Genomic DNA, 14,056 nt, shown 5'->3' with positions numbered 1-14,056 from the left:
AATCATGGAGCCTGTCTGTCAGTCGCGCGCTGACCCGGCGTCGCGGTCGCGCTGCCGCCGCCTGATCGGGTCAAGGCAAGCGAACTCACCCACACACACCCAGCAGCGGCGACGAACGCGACAAGCCAACAACAGCGCAGGCGCATGCAGCGGTGCACGCACGCCGGCACACGGCATGTGTCGCCATCTCCTGATGCGTGCGTGCCGCCCGCCCACCCTCTGCTTCGTGTGTACAGTGGTGTCAGGGTGATTAGATTAGACTTAGACCGCCATCCGATCACTCTCACGTCGACGATGCCGAATTGTCACGCAATTAAGGCCCTGCACGACGAGTTATCAGCCGATTCCGCCAGCTGACAGCCGACAACGGGAGGAGCCTGCTCTGTAACTGTAGGTCCATTAATCTCGCCCCTGTGTTGGCTTCTCGGCTCGGGAAACGTTTGTTTGCTTGTGGGCGATTTAATTAGACGGCGTGAGGTGCAGCGTTGCGTCCGAGCCGAGCTGATGAATACAGCGGACGCAACTGCTGATTTGGACCCGGTGCCTGCCACGCCACAGGAACAGGTGCCGGCCGGCCATCGCCATTTCGCCAAGCGAGAGTGGATCTGTGGTGGGAGATTCCGGGACAAAATCACGAGCTCTGGCGTCCGCCCTGTGTTCCACTAATGCGACAAGTAGGGTCGCTGGCTGACGACTAGATAGATTTTTTGGTGCGGATAAGAGCGGCCATTTTCTATTTTTGTTTGGTTACGACACATCTTTTATAAGGAGTTACTCGGAACGAAAGCGACACGCAAGTTGTCCTGCCGGAGTGGTTATCAGGCATGATTATGTGGGCTTTGCCCGCGCAGGTTCGAATCCTGCCGACCACGCCTGTTTTTGTTTTTAATTCTGGCGGGCCGCACAATCTGCAGGGGGCCAGCCTGACCATTTTTTGTTTTTTTTTTCTGGCGGGCCTCACAATCTGCAGGGCTGCCTCGCGAGTTAGGAGTTGCATGGCCGGACTAACTATTTTCTGGCCCAAATAGCAATGCACCCACGCCGTACTCGGCATCTACAACCTGCATGTTTTGGGCCGCTTTTTTTTTCTCCTCTTTCAGCCCTCTCGGTCATCCGCGTCAACTTCATTGCTTCCTGTTACTCTCTGCACCAGAATAAGAAAAGCCCAGTCTCTAGCCCCACGCCCCCACCCCACCACACCCTTCTGCCCTCGGCGCCGCGCGGCTGCGCCCATGAGCCTCGCCGAGGCGCCGTCGCCGTCCCCGTCGTCGTCGAGCGGGAGCGACGACTTCGCGGCCCTCCTCGACTCCGAGCTCGAGTTCGCCTCCGGCGCTGACTCCGCCTTCCCTGGTGACCCCTCCTCCGCTTTCCCCGGCATCGACGACGAGGATGAGGATGAGGATCCGGAGGAGCCAGAGGCTGAAGCCATAGAACAAAACGGGTACGCGCCGCCTGCCTGGTCCTCCCTCCTCTTAATTCAACGCTAGACGACTCGATGGGTTTGGCGGCTTCGGCCACGCGATTATTATAACCTTGAATCCCACGCGCATTTAGAGTTGGATCATCGGCCTCGCTGTAGAATTAGGGATAAGCATATTTGCCCCGATTCGAGCTTATTAGGTTTCGTGCTTCATCATCGGGTAAAACATATGCTTCAGGGTTTTGCTTGCTTTTTTACATGCCTCACTAGGTGATGGCCCGTGTGTTGCAACGGCCATACAAAATTTGCGCGAGATAGTAGACCTTCCCAAATAACATGCAAATTAAAAACAATGTATGTTTTTACAAGCATTTCTCATGGCGCCTATATACCTATACTTTTATACAATACATCGTTCATATGAGTACCCACCACATTATAGCCATTCACAGAAAAAAAAAAAAATAGTAGGATCACTTGCCGCCTTACATCCAGCTTGATCACTTCTACTACTTTTTAGCTGTGGCTGTAGTTGTTTGATGTATTAACTACAAGATATGGTAGTTATTTCTTTGCAGCAACAGCTGTAGCTTAAAAGAGCGCTGCAGTGAGCAGGGCCAATACAAATATTCATGGTATTATGTCTAGGCCGAAATAATATCTTTCAACATCTTGTGGAGCAAATACCAACTGTCAGTCTGTCAGTGTGCCTTGAATTCATCAGGGCAGCAAAGGCCTTTTATGATGTGGGATGCTGATGCTATGATATACTTTACTTGGGATGTTAATCAGGGCATCAAATTAATGACTCCTTGTACAGGAGGCCACTACATTCTAAAGACCACAACCTCCTACAACCACTAAGTACCACTTTTGGTACGGTAGTTTATTTCAAATAAAATGCAAACTCAGAAAACAATACCTGTTAATTTTTCTTCAGAGGTCCAGAATTCTGACCAATTTCAAACTTCCAGGCATGCTTGAAAGTTCAAAAACTTTCTGGTGAAGCAATGATTTTGCTAGCTTTGTTTGTTGTACATACTGACAGTAGAGAGTAACTATTAAGCTAACCTTTCCTGTAAATAATAGTTTATCAGAAGTTCAAAAATTTGTACTCAATCTGAGCTACTCCCTCCATCCAAAAGTCTAAATCGTATAAGCCTCGGGCACGGTGACCAAGGAGAACATCAAGCGTGTCTATTTTCATTTAATCACCATGCTCTCGTTAATCCTTAGAACGTCTGTTCGTTTTCCCGTGTAAACAGATGCTAACGTCGTTGCATGTGGAGGTGCATGCGGAGGCTCCTAGTAGATAGAAAACGGACCTGATAGATAGAAGAAATAAATGGCTAACGGACTAAACGGAACGACAGCCATGCATTAATTCAGCCGGGAATACGAGGAGTTGTGAGCGCCGGAAACCAAGCAAAATACCAGAGAGAAGCGTAGACGATTTAGACTTAAGGAAAATTTAATTTTACCAAGATGATTTAGACTTTTGGATGGAGGGAGTACTATATATGGTATGGGAAGTATCGTTTCATGTATAATATTTCATACCACTACATGAGAATATGGCCTAAAGATATACCACTACTGATCATTTAGTGAAAATATATTCACGACAAGTCCACAAATCATTTAATCAAATCAACCAACTAATAGCAATTTAAACAACTATGGAATCTGTTATGATTGGCGTCATGTACCAGTGACGCAAGTGACAGAGTGGTTCATTAGCATGGGCTTGGCAACAGCACGCCACGGCAGCTGGAGAGCGCTGCGACTTATAATACAAACCATAAAATGGAATGTATTTATTTATCAGGATTTGAAGCACAATTCTTTTGCTCAAGCCCTGCAACTGATCTTGCTCCCTCCTTTTTTATGTTTCCCCTCCAAATCGACCCTCAAGTCACAGCTAGCAACTTGGACCAAATAGAGAAAACTGTGAGTAGATCAAGACAAGGTTTCTTGGATATGTGATTTATGTAGAAAGAAATGGATCAGCAATTCATGCATTTGCCTTCTCCTGCACGGAGAGGATGCGCAATATGCGTTGAGGAGGATCCTCACTGCAGCAGTTGTGTTTCTAAAAGGATTTAACCACCCCCGGGAATTTACTGAAGTTCCTACTGCTCCTGTACTGAGCGCACTTAACCATATTGACTGGTGAATCGATTTTTCTATTATGTGAAATGCCAAATCTGAAATTCGTAGAACCAATACATTTTATAGCACTGCTCTAATCTTCAATCCCCATTTATAGAGTACCGTGAAGGCATCCATTCTCTTGTGTTATACAAGTTTCATGTCTATCATGTTCTCATCTTCAGCTTATGGATACAGGCTGAAATTAGGACAAGACATGCGAGCATGTGCAGCTTGTCCTCTCTGTTGTGGTAAATGAATAGATGATAGAACTCTTGCACTCATGTCTGTCATGTTTTCATCTTTTGCTTATGGATACAGGCTAAAATTAGGACAAGATGTTATGATGGGCATCTCTTATCAGCGCTGGCCCAGGCCCAGTGGCTAGGCCACACCGGCGGCAAGGGAACCAGGCGCCTATGGATCAGCTGTCTATAGTTTTTTTTGCTATTTCTATAATTATAGGATTTGTGATTGATTTGCTTGTAAGTTTGAGGGGATAAATACCCCTTGACTCTGGGAATTAATTAAGCAAGGCAATAGTATTTGCCTGGCCTCAAGGGCCATCTACGTGACCCTCCTGCCTCCCTGCTCTCTCTCTCTCTCTCTCAACAAGACATGCAATCATGTGCCTTAGCTCGTAGCTTATCCTCTCTGTTGCTCTCTCTCTCAGTAGGATCAAGGATCCTATCAACAAGACATGCAATCATGTGCCTTAGCTCGTAGCTTATCCTCTCTGTTGTGGTAAATGATATAATTCTTGCATTCTTACCCGTACGCTCTTCGCAGTCGCGGTAGGATCACAGATCCTATCACAAGACATGCAATCATGTGCCTTAGCTCGTAGCTTATCCTCTCTGTTGTGGTAAATGATATAATTCTTGCATTCTGTTGCTGCAAGGCCTATTTAAATGACAATCCTAGTGAGAAATGTGAATCCTAGTCAATTAGAATCCAAAAGCAAACAAACCTTCGAGCACTCCTAGCTACTGTCTGTTCTATCTTTTCCTTTAAGAAATGTGTACCCTGCTTGATTTATTCATTTGGCTTTTGATGTAAACTTGTGTTACTAAATAGACCCTTCCCTTGCCTTTGATTTTGGGGCCTAGTAGTTGTAAATTTGTCTTGTACTAGAGTAGTAAGACACCTGCTTATGGATTGAGGTTTAGTTCAATATAATTAAAATCCTAGTCCATCCCTTCTAATCCACGGAGGGAGGGAGAATCATTGCATCCTAGTCAGTTTTCTAAAAGTCAGGTGGATTACTGGTGTTGCCTAGTGACTAGGCAGGCTCAGTGGCCGCCCCTTGCAGTTTTGCGCTTGATCTTCTGGTGTTCAATATCTTTCCAGAAAAGCTGTTAGATCATTGATTCACATGAAATGAAATTCAAACTTCTGATGCTAAAAACAAATGGGATATCGATAGAATTGCAAGTCAGCAGTTATGGTTATGCTATCATGGAGGTATTGATTGTATTGAAAAGTGCACATGTGTAAAAATGCTGCATCAGATGTTGTATCAAGTGCGGTGCCTTTCCATGCTGGGTAGTAAGAGTTTTCAGTTATCATTGAGGAATGGGGAGAGCACTCTAGTATTCGGAAAAAAACGAAGGGACAAAGTTCATGGGATGAAGTTGTGTTAAGGAAGAACCAATCGTTACTTGTTTCATAGATTTTGTACTATGAATCTGACTGCTGTCAACTGCATGCAAAATGCAGTACCAAAAGGCGTAGAGTGGAGGAACAGTGCCAAGATCAAGGAACATCAGTTAGGCATGACAAAATTCCCACTGGTATGCTTCTTAGTCTCACTTTGCAAATATGTTAGTGTCATTTTGCAACCTAAGGGGACATGATTATGCATTTAATTCAAAATTCAAATGTGGTGTTCGCATCAGAGTCGACGGGTGCGAAGGGTAAGGAAGCTAGTCGAACCAACTAGGATCCGTTTAGTTAGTTGGAATGTAGGGTCACTTACAGGTAAGTTAAGAGAATTAGTTGATACCGCGACTAGGAGGCGTGTAAATATATTATGCGTTCAAGAGACTAAATGGAAGGGTCAGAAGGCGAAGGAGGTGGACAATACAGGTTTCAAGCTTTGGTATACAGGGACAGTCGCGAATAGAAATGGAGTAGGAGTTTTGATTGATAAGAGCCTCAAGAATGGTGTGGTGGGAGTGAGAAGGCAAGGAGATAGGATTATCTTAGTCAAGCTTGTCGTTGGTGATATGGTCTTGAACGTAATTAGTGCGTATGCCCCCCAAGTAGGCCTCGACGAGAGTGCTAAGAGACAGTTCTGAGAAGACTTAGATGGCCTGGTTAGAGCTATACCTAGTAGTGAGAAGCTTTTTATAGGAGGAGATCTTAATGGGCATGTAGGTACTACAAGCGCAGGTTTCGAGGCAGTTCATGGAGGTTTTGGGTATGGTAGTAGGAATCAGGAGGGGGAGGAAGCTCTAGACTTCGCGGTAGCTTTTGACCTGATGATAGCCAACACTTTCTTTAGAAAGAGAGAATCTCATCTAGTGACCTTCAGTAGTGGACAACACTGTAGTCAGATTGACTTTGTCCTCGCAAGAAGAAAGGACAAACGAGCATGCTTGGATTGCAAGGTGATACCAGGGGAGTGTGTTGTTTCTCAACATAAGCTTTTGGTGGCAGATTTTCGTTTTCAGATGCGTGCCCGTAGGGATAAACAAGCTAAGATTGAAAGAACAAAGTGGTGGAAACTGAAAGGGGAGACGTCAGAGGTATTTAGGGAAAGGGTTATCAAAGGGGGCTCTTGGAAGGAAGAAGACGACATAAACAATATGTGGGACAAGATGGCAACCAACATTCGGAAGGTAGCCTCAGAGGTGTGGAGTAACCAAAGGAAGGGGACGTGAGGCTAAAGATACTTGGTGGTGGAACGAGGAAGTCCAAAGGGCTATTAAGGAGAAGAAAGAATGCTATAGACGCTTGTACCATGACAGGAGTGTGGACAACATAGAGAAGTATAAGGTGGCAAAGAAGACTGCAAAGCGAGCTGTAAGTGTGGCAAAGGGTAGAGCGTACGAGGATCTTTACCAACATTTGAGTACGAAGAAAGGAGAGAAGGACATTTATAGGATGGCTAGGGTTCGTGAGAGAAAGACACGAGACTTCAACCAAGTTAAGTGCATTAAGGATGAAAGGGAGCATCTCTTGGTAAAGGAGGATGAGATCCGACATCGATGGCAAGAGTATTTTGACAAATTGTTCAATGGTGAGAATATGGACACAACCTTTCAGTTGGATGACTCTTTTGATGACACCAATAGGCGCTTTGTGCGGAGAATCCAAGAATCTGAGGTCAGAGAGGCGTTGAAAAGGATGAAAGGAGGTAAGGCGATGGGACCGGATGGTATTCCAATCGAGGTGTGGAGATGCCTCGGGGACATAGCTGTAGTATGGTTAACCAAGCTGTTCAACCATATTTTTCGATCGAACAAGATGCCTGATTAAGGACATGTACCAAGGAATGTTATGTGGTGGGCTTTGGACAAACATAAAGTCCCAACGAAGTACGTCGGGCTCATTAAGGACATGTACAGCAATGTTGTGACTAGAGTTCGAACAAGCGATGGAGACACGGATGACTTCCCGATTAAGATAGGACTACATCAAGGGTCAGCTTTGAGCCCTTATTTGTTTGCTTTAGTGATGGATGAGGTCACAAGGGACATACAAGGGGACATCCCTTGGTGTATGCTTTTCGCGGACGATGTAGTGCTAGTTGATGAAAGCCGGACAGGAGTGAATCAGAAACTGGAGTTATGGCGGGAGACCTTGGAGTCCAAAGGTTTTAGACTTAGTAGAACTAAAACTGAATATATGAGATGTGACTTCGGCACTACTACTCGGGAGGAGGAAGATGTTAGTTTGGAAGGTCAAGTAGTGCCTAGGAAGGATACCTTTCGATATTTAGGATCAATGCTACAGAGGGACGGGGATATTGATGAAGATGTTAGCCATAGAATCAAAGCAGGGTGGATGAAGTGGCGGCAAGCGTCTGGTGTCCTATGTGACAAAAGGGTACCACAGAAGCTAAAAGGCAAGTTTTATAGGACGACGATTAGACCTGCTATGTTGTATGGTGCAGAATGTTGGCCTACGAAAAGACGACATATTCAACAGCTAAGTGTCGCGGAAATGCGTATGTTGCGTTGGATTTGCGGTCATACAAGAAGGGATCGAGTTCGGAACGATGATATACGTGAGAGATTAGGGGTAGCACCAATTGAAGAAAAACTTGTCCAACACCGGTTGAGATGGTTTGGACATGTGCAACGGAGACCTCCAGATGCACCGGTGCGTAGTGGAATCCTAAGTCAGGATAGTAACGTGAAGAGAGGCCGAGGAAGACCGAAGTTGACTTGGGTAGAGGCAATAAAAGGAGACTTGAAAGGATGGAATATACCCAAAGACTTAGCCTTAGATAGGAGTGCTTGGAAGACAGCTATTCACGTGCCTGAACCTTGATTGCTTCTGTTGGGTTTCAACTCTAGCCTACCCCAACTTGTTTGGGACTTAAAGGCTTTGTTGTTGTTGTTGTTGTTGTTGTTGAACAAGATGCCTGATGAGTGGAGGAGAAGTATATTGGTACCGATCTACAAGAATAAAGGGGATATTCAAAGTTGTACAAATTACCGAGGAATTAAGTTGATGAGCCATACTATGAAGCTATGGGAGAGAGTTATCGAGCATCGCTTGAGAGCAATAACGCGGATCTCTATGAACCAATTTGGTTTCATGCCCGGAAGGTCAACCATGGAAGCCATTTTCTTAATAAGACAAGTTATGGATCGGTATAGGGAGAAGAAGAAGGACCTACACATGGTTTTTATTGACTTGGAGAAGGCTTATGATAAAATACCAAGGAATGTTATGTGGTGGGCGTTGGGCAAACATAAAGTCCCAACGAAGTACGTCGGGCTCATTAAGGACATATACAGCAATGTTGTGACTAGAGTTCGAACAAGTGATGGAGACACGGATGACTTTCTGATTAGGATAGGACTACATCAAGGGTCAGCTTTGAGCCCTTATTTGTTTGCTTTAGTGATGGATGAGGTCACAAGGGACATACAAGGGGACATCCCTTGGTGTATGCTTTTCGCGGACGATGTAGTGCTAGTTGATGAAAGCCGGACAGGAGTGAATCAGAAACTGGAGTTATGGCGGGAGACTTTGGAGTCCAAAGGTTTTAGACTTAGTAGAAGTAAAACTGAGTATATGAGATGTGACTTCGGCACTACTACTCGGGAGGAGGAAGATGTTAGTTTGGAAGGTCAAGTAGTGCCTAGGAAGGATACCTTTCGATATTTAGGATCAATGCTACAGAGGGACGGGGATATTGATGAAGATGTTAGCCATAGAATCAAAGCAGGGTGGATGAAGTGGCGACAAGCGTCTGGTGTCCTATGTGATAAAAGGGTACCACAGAAGCTAAAAGGCAAGTTTTATAGGACGGCGATTAGACCTGCTATGTTGTATGGTGCAGAATGTTGGCCTACGAAAAGACGACATATTCAACAGCTAAGTGTCGCGGAAATGCGTATGTTGCGTTGGATTTGCGGTCATACAAGAAGGGATCGAGTTCGGAACGATGATATACGTGAGAGATTAGGGGTAGCGCCAATTGAAGAAAAGCTTGTCCAACACCGGTTGAGATGGTTTGGACATGTGCAACGGAGACCTCCAGATGCACCGGTGCGTAGTGGAATCCTAAGTCAGGATAGTAACGTGAAGAGAGGCAGAGGAAGACCGAAGTTGACTTGGGTAGAGGCAATAAAAGGAGACTTGAAAGGATGGAATATACCCAAAGACTTAGCCTTAGATAGGAGTGCTTGGAAGACAGCTATTCACGTGCCTGAACCTTGATTGCTTCTGTTGGGTTTCAACTCTAGCCTACCCCAACTTGTTTGGGACTTAAAGGCTTTGTTGTTGTTGTTGATTCAAATGTGGTGTTCTAAATTATATTTTTCTGCATTGTGTTGCACGGTTGACTCGCTATCCTTGTTCGTAGGTTGCACTAATTGTACAGATGGTTGCCCTTTCAGAGTTGTAGAATATAAACCACTTTCTGTCATTTATATTTCTGAATTTAATCACAACAGATTATCCAGCTGCCGGTGGCTATTATATTTCCTTTTTAGAATATCCCTAAAATGTTGTGTAACTTCATTTCTTTCTTCTGTTGCAATTGGCTTGGGCTTAGTTCATCATATATTGAGCATTGAGTGTCTAAGTGTTCATGTGTGATAGATGGCATGTTAAATTATTGAGAATACATTTTTTCAGGTGCATCTAAAAATGTTCAGGTTGAGGCATGTCCACATCCTGGATATTTTGGTGGACTTTGCTTTAGATGTGGCAAGCCACAAGACGAGGAAAATGTTTCAGGAGTTGCTTTTGGTTACATCCACAAGGTACTTCAGAATGTGGAGTTCCCTTATGGCACCTGTATTTGTGGGCACACATAATTGCAAATTTGTGGGCGCTGTACTGCCATTTTATTTTCATTTCCAGTTGCAGTTGCACTTGCACATTGCCTTGTCTCTGAGCAGTTTTACAAATTTAGGAGGATTATTAAAATGCAGGGCTTGAGGCTAGGTACCTCAGAAATTGACAGACTACGTGGTGCTGATTTGAAGAATCTGTTGCGCGAAAGAAAATTAGTACTCATTTTGGACTTGGATCACACGCTGATCAACTCGACCAAACTCCAAGATATTTCTTCTGCTGAAAAAGATTTGGGTATTCAGACTGCTGCTTCAAAAGGTAATACTATATAATTGTATAATAAGTTTTGTGAACTTGTAGTCATCTTTTGTTGAAGTTATATTTTATTACCATGAGCATAAGGTACCACCTCTGATTGCAACTATATAGATGCCATTATGTTGTCATGATATATTTTGTCAACTTTCGATTTTTACATGATTTTATTTGAAAGATGGCATGAGTAACATTTTCTCTTATACATCTACTACATCATAAAATTTCTATTTGTTTACAAAATTCTGTTTGAAAATAGAGTAGTGGGTACTGGCCAATGTTGCCACTTTTGCTAGACAATGGAAATAAAAAGATGGCATGTATGTTTGAATGTGGATTCAAATGCATACAGTTTACTGAGCGAAGGGCAGAGCCAATATGTTTGTATAAGCAGCTAGCATTTCACGATAGAAAATAGAAGTTCAATGCCACTACTCATAGCATGTCTATATGCTTTAGCCTATTCCTGCATAATGTGGTTTTAGTTACAGATTAAAATTATTAAGAACTTTAGGGCCCCCTAGTCCCTCTATCTTTTGTTCTCAGACAAACATTTTTATGGCTCAGTGCAGTTAGCATCAGTTGGTATTACCCATAAATGAACTTTACAAGTACTTGCTAACTTCTATCCTATTAAGCAGAGTAATAATGATTAACAACTTTTCTATAATTGCAAATGATTATTTTCTTGCAGTTGTCTATGTTTCATCATGTCCTTTGACCCTTGCTGAAACTGTTGTTGCTTATCCATGAATGTATATAACATAGCTAGTGAACCCCTCATTTTCTAAATGCAGATGATCCAAACAGAAGCATCTTTTCACTGGATTCAATGCAGATGCTCACAAAGTTGAGACCATTTGTACGAGAATTTCTGAAAGAAGCAAGCAATATGTTTGAGATGTATATATACACCATGGGTGACAAAGCTTATGCAATTGAAATTGCGAAGCTTCTTGATCCTAGTAACATCTATTTTCCTTCGAAAGTGATTTCGAACTCAGATTGCACTCAGCGACACCAGAAAGGTCTTGATGTGATTCTTGGAGCTGAAAGTGTTGCAGTGATTCTTGATGACACTGAGTATGTAAGTGTTATTGTCAAATGACTATTTTCAGAAGTATGTGCATTTTCTATCCAATAGGGCAAGCTGATTCAGAACAATTTTATTTTATGCAACCAAAAGTCACATTATTTGACATGAATTCATTGGCCAAGCTCGATCTTAATGTCTCATTGTAGAATACTCTGATTACTTGTAAGTGTTCCTGGTTAGTAACTGCTCTTTGTTTCGTGTTTGCTTCCAACATACAGATTTAAAAATAGAGACATCTATCCTCAATTATCAAAGCGTAATGATTATCCTCAATATGTAGAAGCTGGTAGGATCATGTTATTCGTGCTTAGAGTGATTGAAATTTCTGTTTTTTTATTGTCATTTGCCATTCATGTCTGGCCAGCCTGAAAAATGGAATTTTGTTTCAGGTATGGCAGAAGCATAAAGAGAACCTGATTCTGATGGAGAGATATCATTTCTTTGCTTCAAGCTGCCGCCAATTTGGTTTTGGTTTTAGGTCGTTGTCAGAGTCAATGCAAGATGAAAGGGACAGTGATGGTGCTTTGGCTACTGTTTTAGATGTCTTGAAGCGCATTCATGCGAGTTTCTTTGACATGGTTGGTTTCTTCAGTTCAAAGTTTTATCACATTTTATCACTCTTTCTTTCTATGTTCTATTCCTCACAGTAGACCGGAATCTTGTAAGGACAAAAGTTTTTCATTTCTAACCATTTGTCCTTGTACTTTCTCATGCAGGCTGTTGAAACTGATCTTTCTTCACGGGATGTAAGACAGGTAGGCTTTGCATATACCCTTCATGCTGCCTTTTATGCTTCAAGAACTATTTATGTTTTTCTTAAGATTAGGTGAATTGTCTTTTATCAATTTTAAAATAACTGAACTATAGCTTGCTTAATATATCTTCTATGTGGCGTGGCTTACACATCTCATTTATAATTGGCCGTTTCTTGTGTTTGTATGCCCCCTTACAGGTGATCAAGGTGGTGCGGAAGGAAATACTACAAGGTTGCAAAATAGTCTTCAGTCGGGTGTTCCCAAACAATACTCGCCCACAGGAGCAGATGTTCTGGAAGATGGCCGAGTATCTGGGTGCCGTTTGCTCTACAGATGTGGATTCCAGTGTCACCCATGTTGTAACTTTGGATCTGGGAACAGAGAAGGCCCGCTGGGGTGTTGACAACAAGAAGTTCTTGGTCCACCCACGCTGGATTGAAGCAGCAAATTTCCGGTGGCATAGGCAGCCGGAGGAAGATTTTCCTGTCACTGCCCCGAAGGAAAAGAGCAGAGAGAAAGATAATGCTGTGGCTGGCAAGAAGGAAACCAGCAAGGATAAAGAGAATTCTGCAGCTGGCCAGAAGGAAACGATGAAGGACAACGAAGAAAATGCCGTGGCTGGCCAGAAGGAAACGAGGAACGCTGAAAGAAACGTAGCCGGTCAGGAGAAAGATGATGCCAAAGAAAACGCTGTGGCCACATCTGCTACAGGCCCTACCGACTCGTAATCTATATTGGGCTCCAAAGGTATGTGATACATAGTGTAGGCGTGCAGGTTTGGTAAGGGGATGGAAATTCAGCTTTCGTTATTATCCGTTCGTGCAGGCCCAGCACTTTAGATCTGGTCGATTGCAAATTTTGCTGCTGACCTGAAGCTGATTGGGCCTCCGGCCGTATAACTTACACAACGATGAAACTATAGGAGTTTAAGCAAATTGATGTGATTATGGCACAATTCTAGGTGAATCTATGTGACTATGTGCGCAGATGGACTTTAGCTTGTATTCTGTAGGTACTGCCCCCTGATCGAACTGCAGTAAACATTTGTGATCGCTAGTGGAGCTACGGATTCTTTAGGGCGTGATTGGTTCGTTTCCTATGCGAGCCTGGCTCGTATCCAGCAGCTAGGCTGAGCAGGGACAGGCTAAGTGTCTATAGGGCGTGATTGGTTCGTTTCCTATGCGAGCTCGGCTCGTATCCAGCAGCCAAGCTGAGTAGGGACAGGCTAAGTGCATGCAGGTGCTTCTCGTTTGGTTGACAGCATGCCTAAAACCTGGCTGAGTAGGGACTTTGTTTGGTTAGAAACAACCTGCATCCAGAGATACACATGCACTTGTTTGGTTAGCTGCATACAAGTTCAATTACCTCAAGTTCCATATCCCAGGTGCTCACACCATTGACACATTTTTTTTTTTGCAATAAGAATAGGTTGTCACGAGTGAGATCAGATAATAATGTATTAGGAATTATGTTAAAAACATTTAAATTAGAGTAATGAATACATCATTAGCCATGGAAATTGTGGCAAAACTGTGTTTTCCATTAGACAATAAGGCCCTGTTCGCTTCTCTTATAATCCGTCTTTTTCAGCTTATTTTTTTTTCCAGCCGGAACAATATTTTTCTCTCACAACAAATCAGCCGGAACAGTGTTTTGCCTTATTTTTTTAGCGGAACGAACGGGGCCTAAGCACCTCGAAAGTGAGCTACATCGTGCAGTTCTGTCGAGCACACCCCAAGGGAGAACTCGAAACAATCCACGTTTTACATCCAGAATTTAATAATAAGTACGAGCTTACAATACTTATTCCATTTCATACAACAAGAGTTCTCAAAA

At 43.4% G+C, this 14,056-nt stretch overlaps 1 protein-coding gene across 2 annotated transcripts; it reads left to right on the top strand.

The window, feature by feature from the left end:
- The first annotated feature begins 1,185 nt into the window (after positions 1 to 1,185).
- On the top strand, positions 1,186 to 13,304 carry LOC136521309 (RNA polymerase II C-terminal domain phosphatase-like 4). 2 transcript variants are annotated; one of them, XM_066515024.1, is made up of 9 exons: positions 1,186 to 1,441; positions 5,291 to 5,364; positions 9,893 to 10,020; positions 10,192 to 10,372; positions 11,167 to 11,456; positions 11,855 to 12,043; positions 12,182 to 12,220; positions 12,418 to 12,967; positions 13,046 to 13,304. In XM_066515024.1, the coding sequence occupies exons 1-8, from the start codon at positions 1,233 to 1,235 to the stop codon at positions 12,946 to 12,948; spliced, it is 1,641 nt and encodes a 546-aa protein (XP_066371121.1). In that variant the 5' UTR covers positions 1,186 to 1,232; the 3' UTR covers positions 12,949 to 12,967; positions 13,046 to 13,304. The 2 variants fall into 2 exon arrangements, with proteins under 2 accessions (XP_066371121.1, XP_066371120.1); XM_066515023.1 differs by having other exon boundaries at positions 12,418 to 13,301.
- Positions 13,305 to 14,056: the final 752 nt, after the last annotated feature.

The sequence above is a fragment of the Miscanthus floridulus genome, chromosome 18 (genome assembly GCF_019320115.1).
Source record: "Miscanthus floridulus cultivar M001 chromosome 18, ASM1932011v1, whole genome shotgun sequence".
Taxonomy (NCBI): Eukaryota; Viridiplantae; Streptophyta; class Magnoliopsida; order Poales; family Poaceae; genus Miscanthus; species Miscanthus floridulus.
This window is presented reverse-complemented; position numbering and strand designations above follow the sequence as displayed.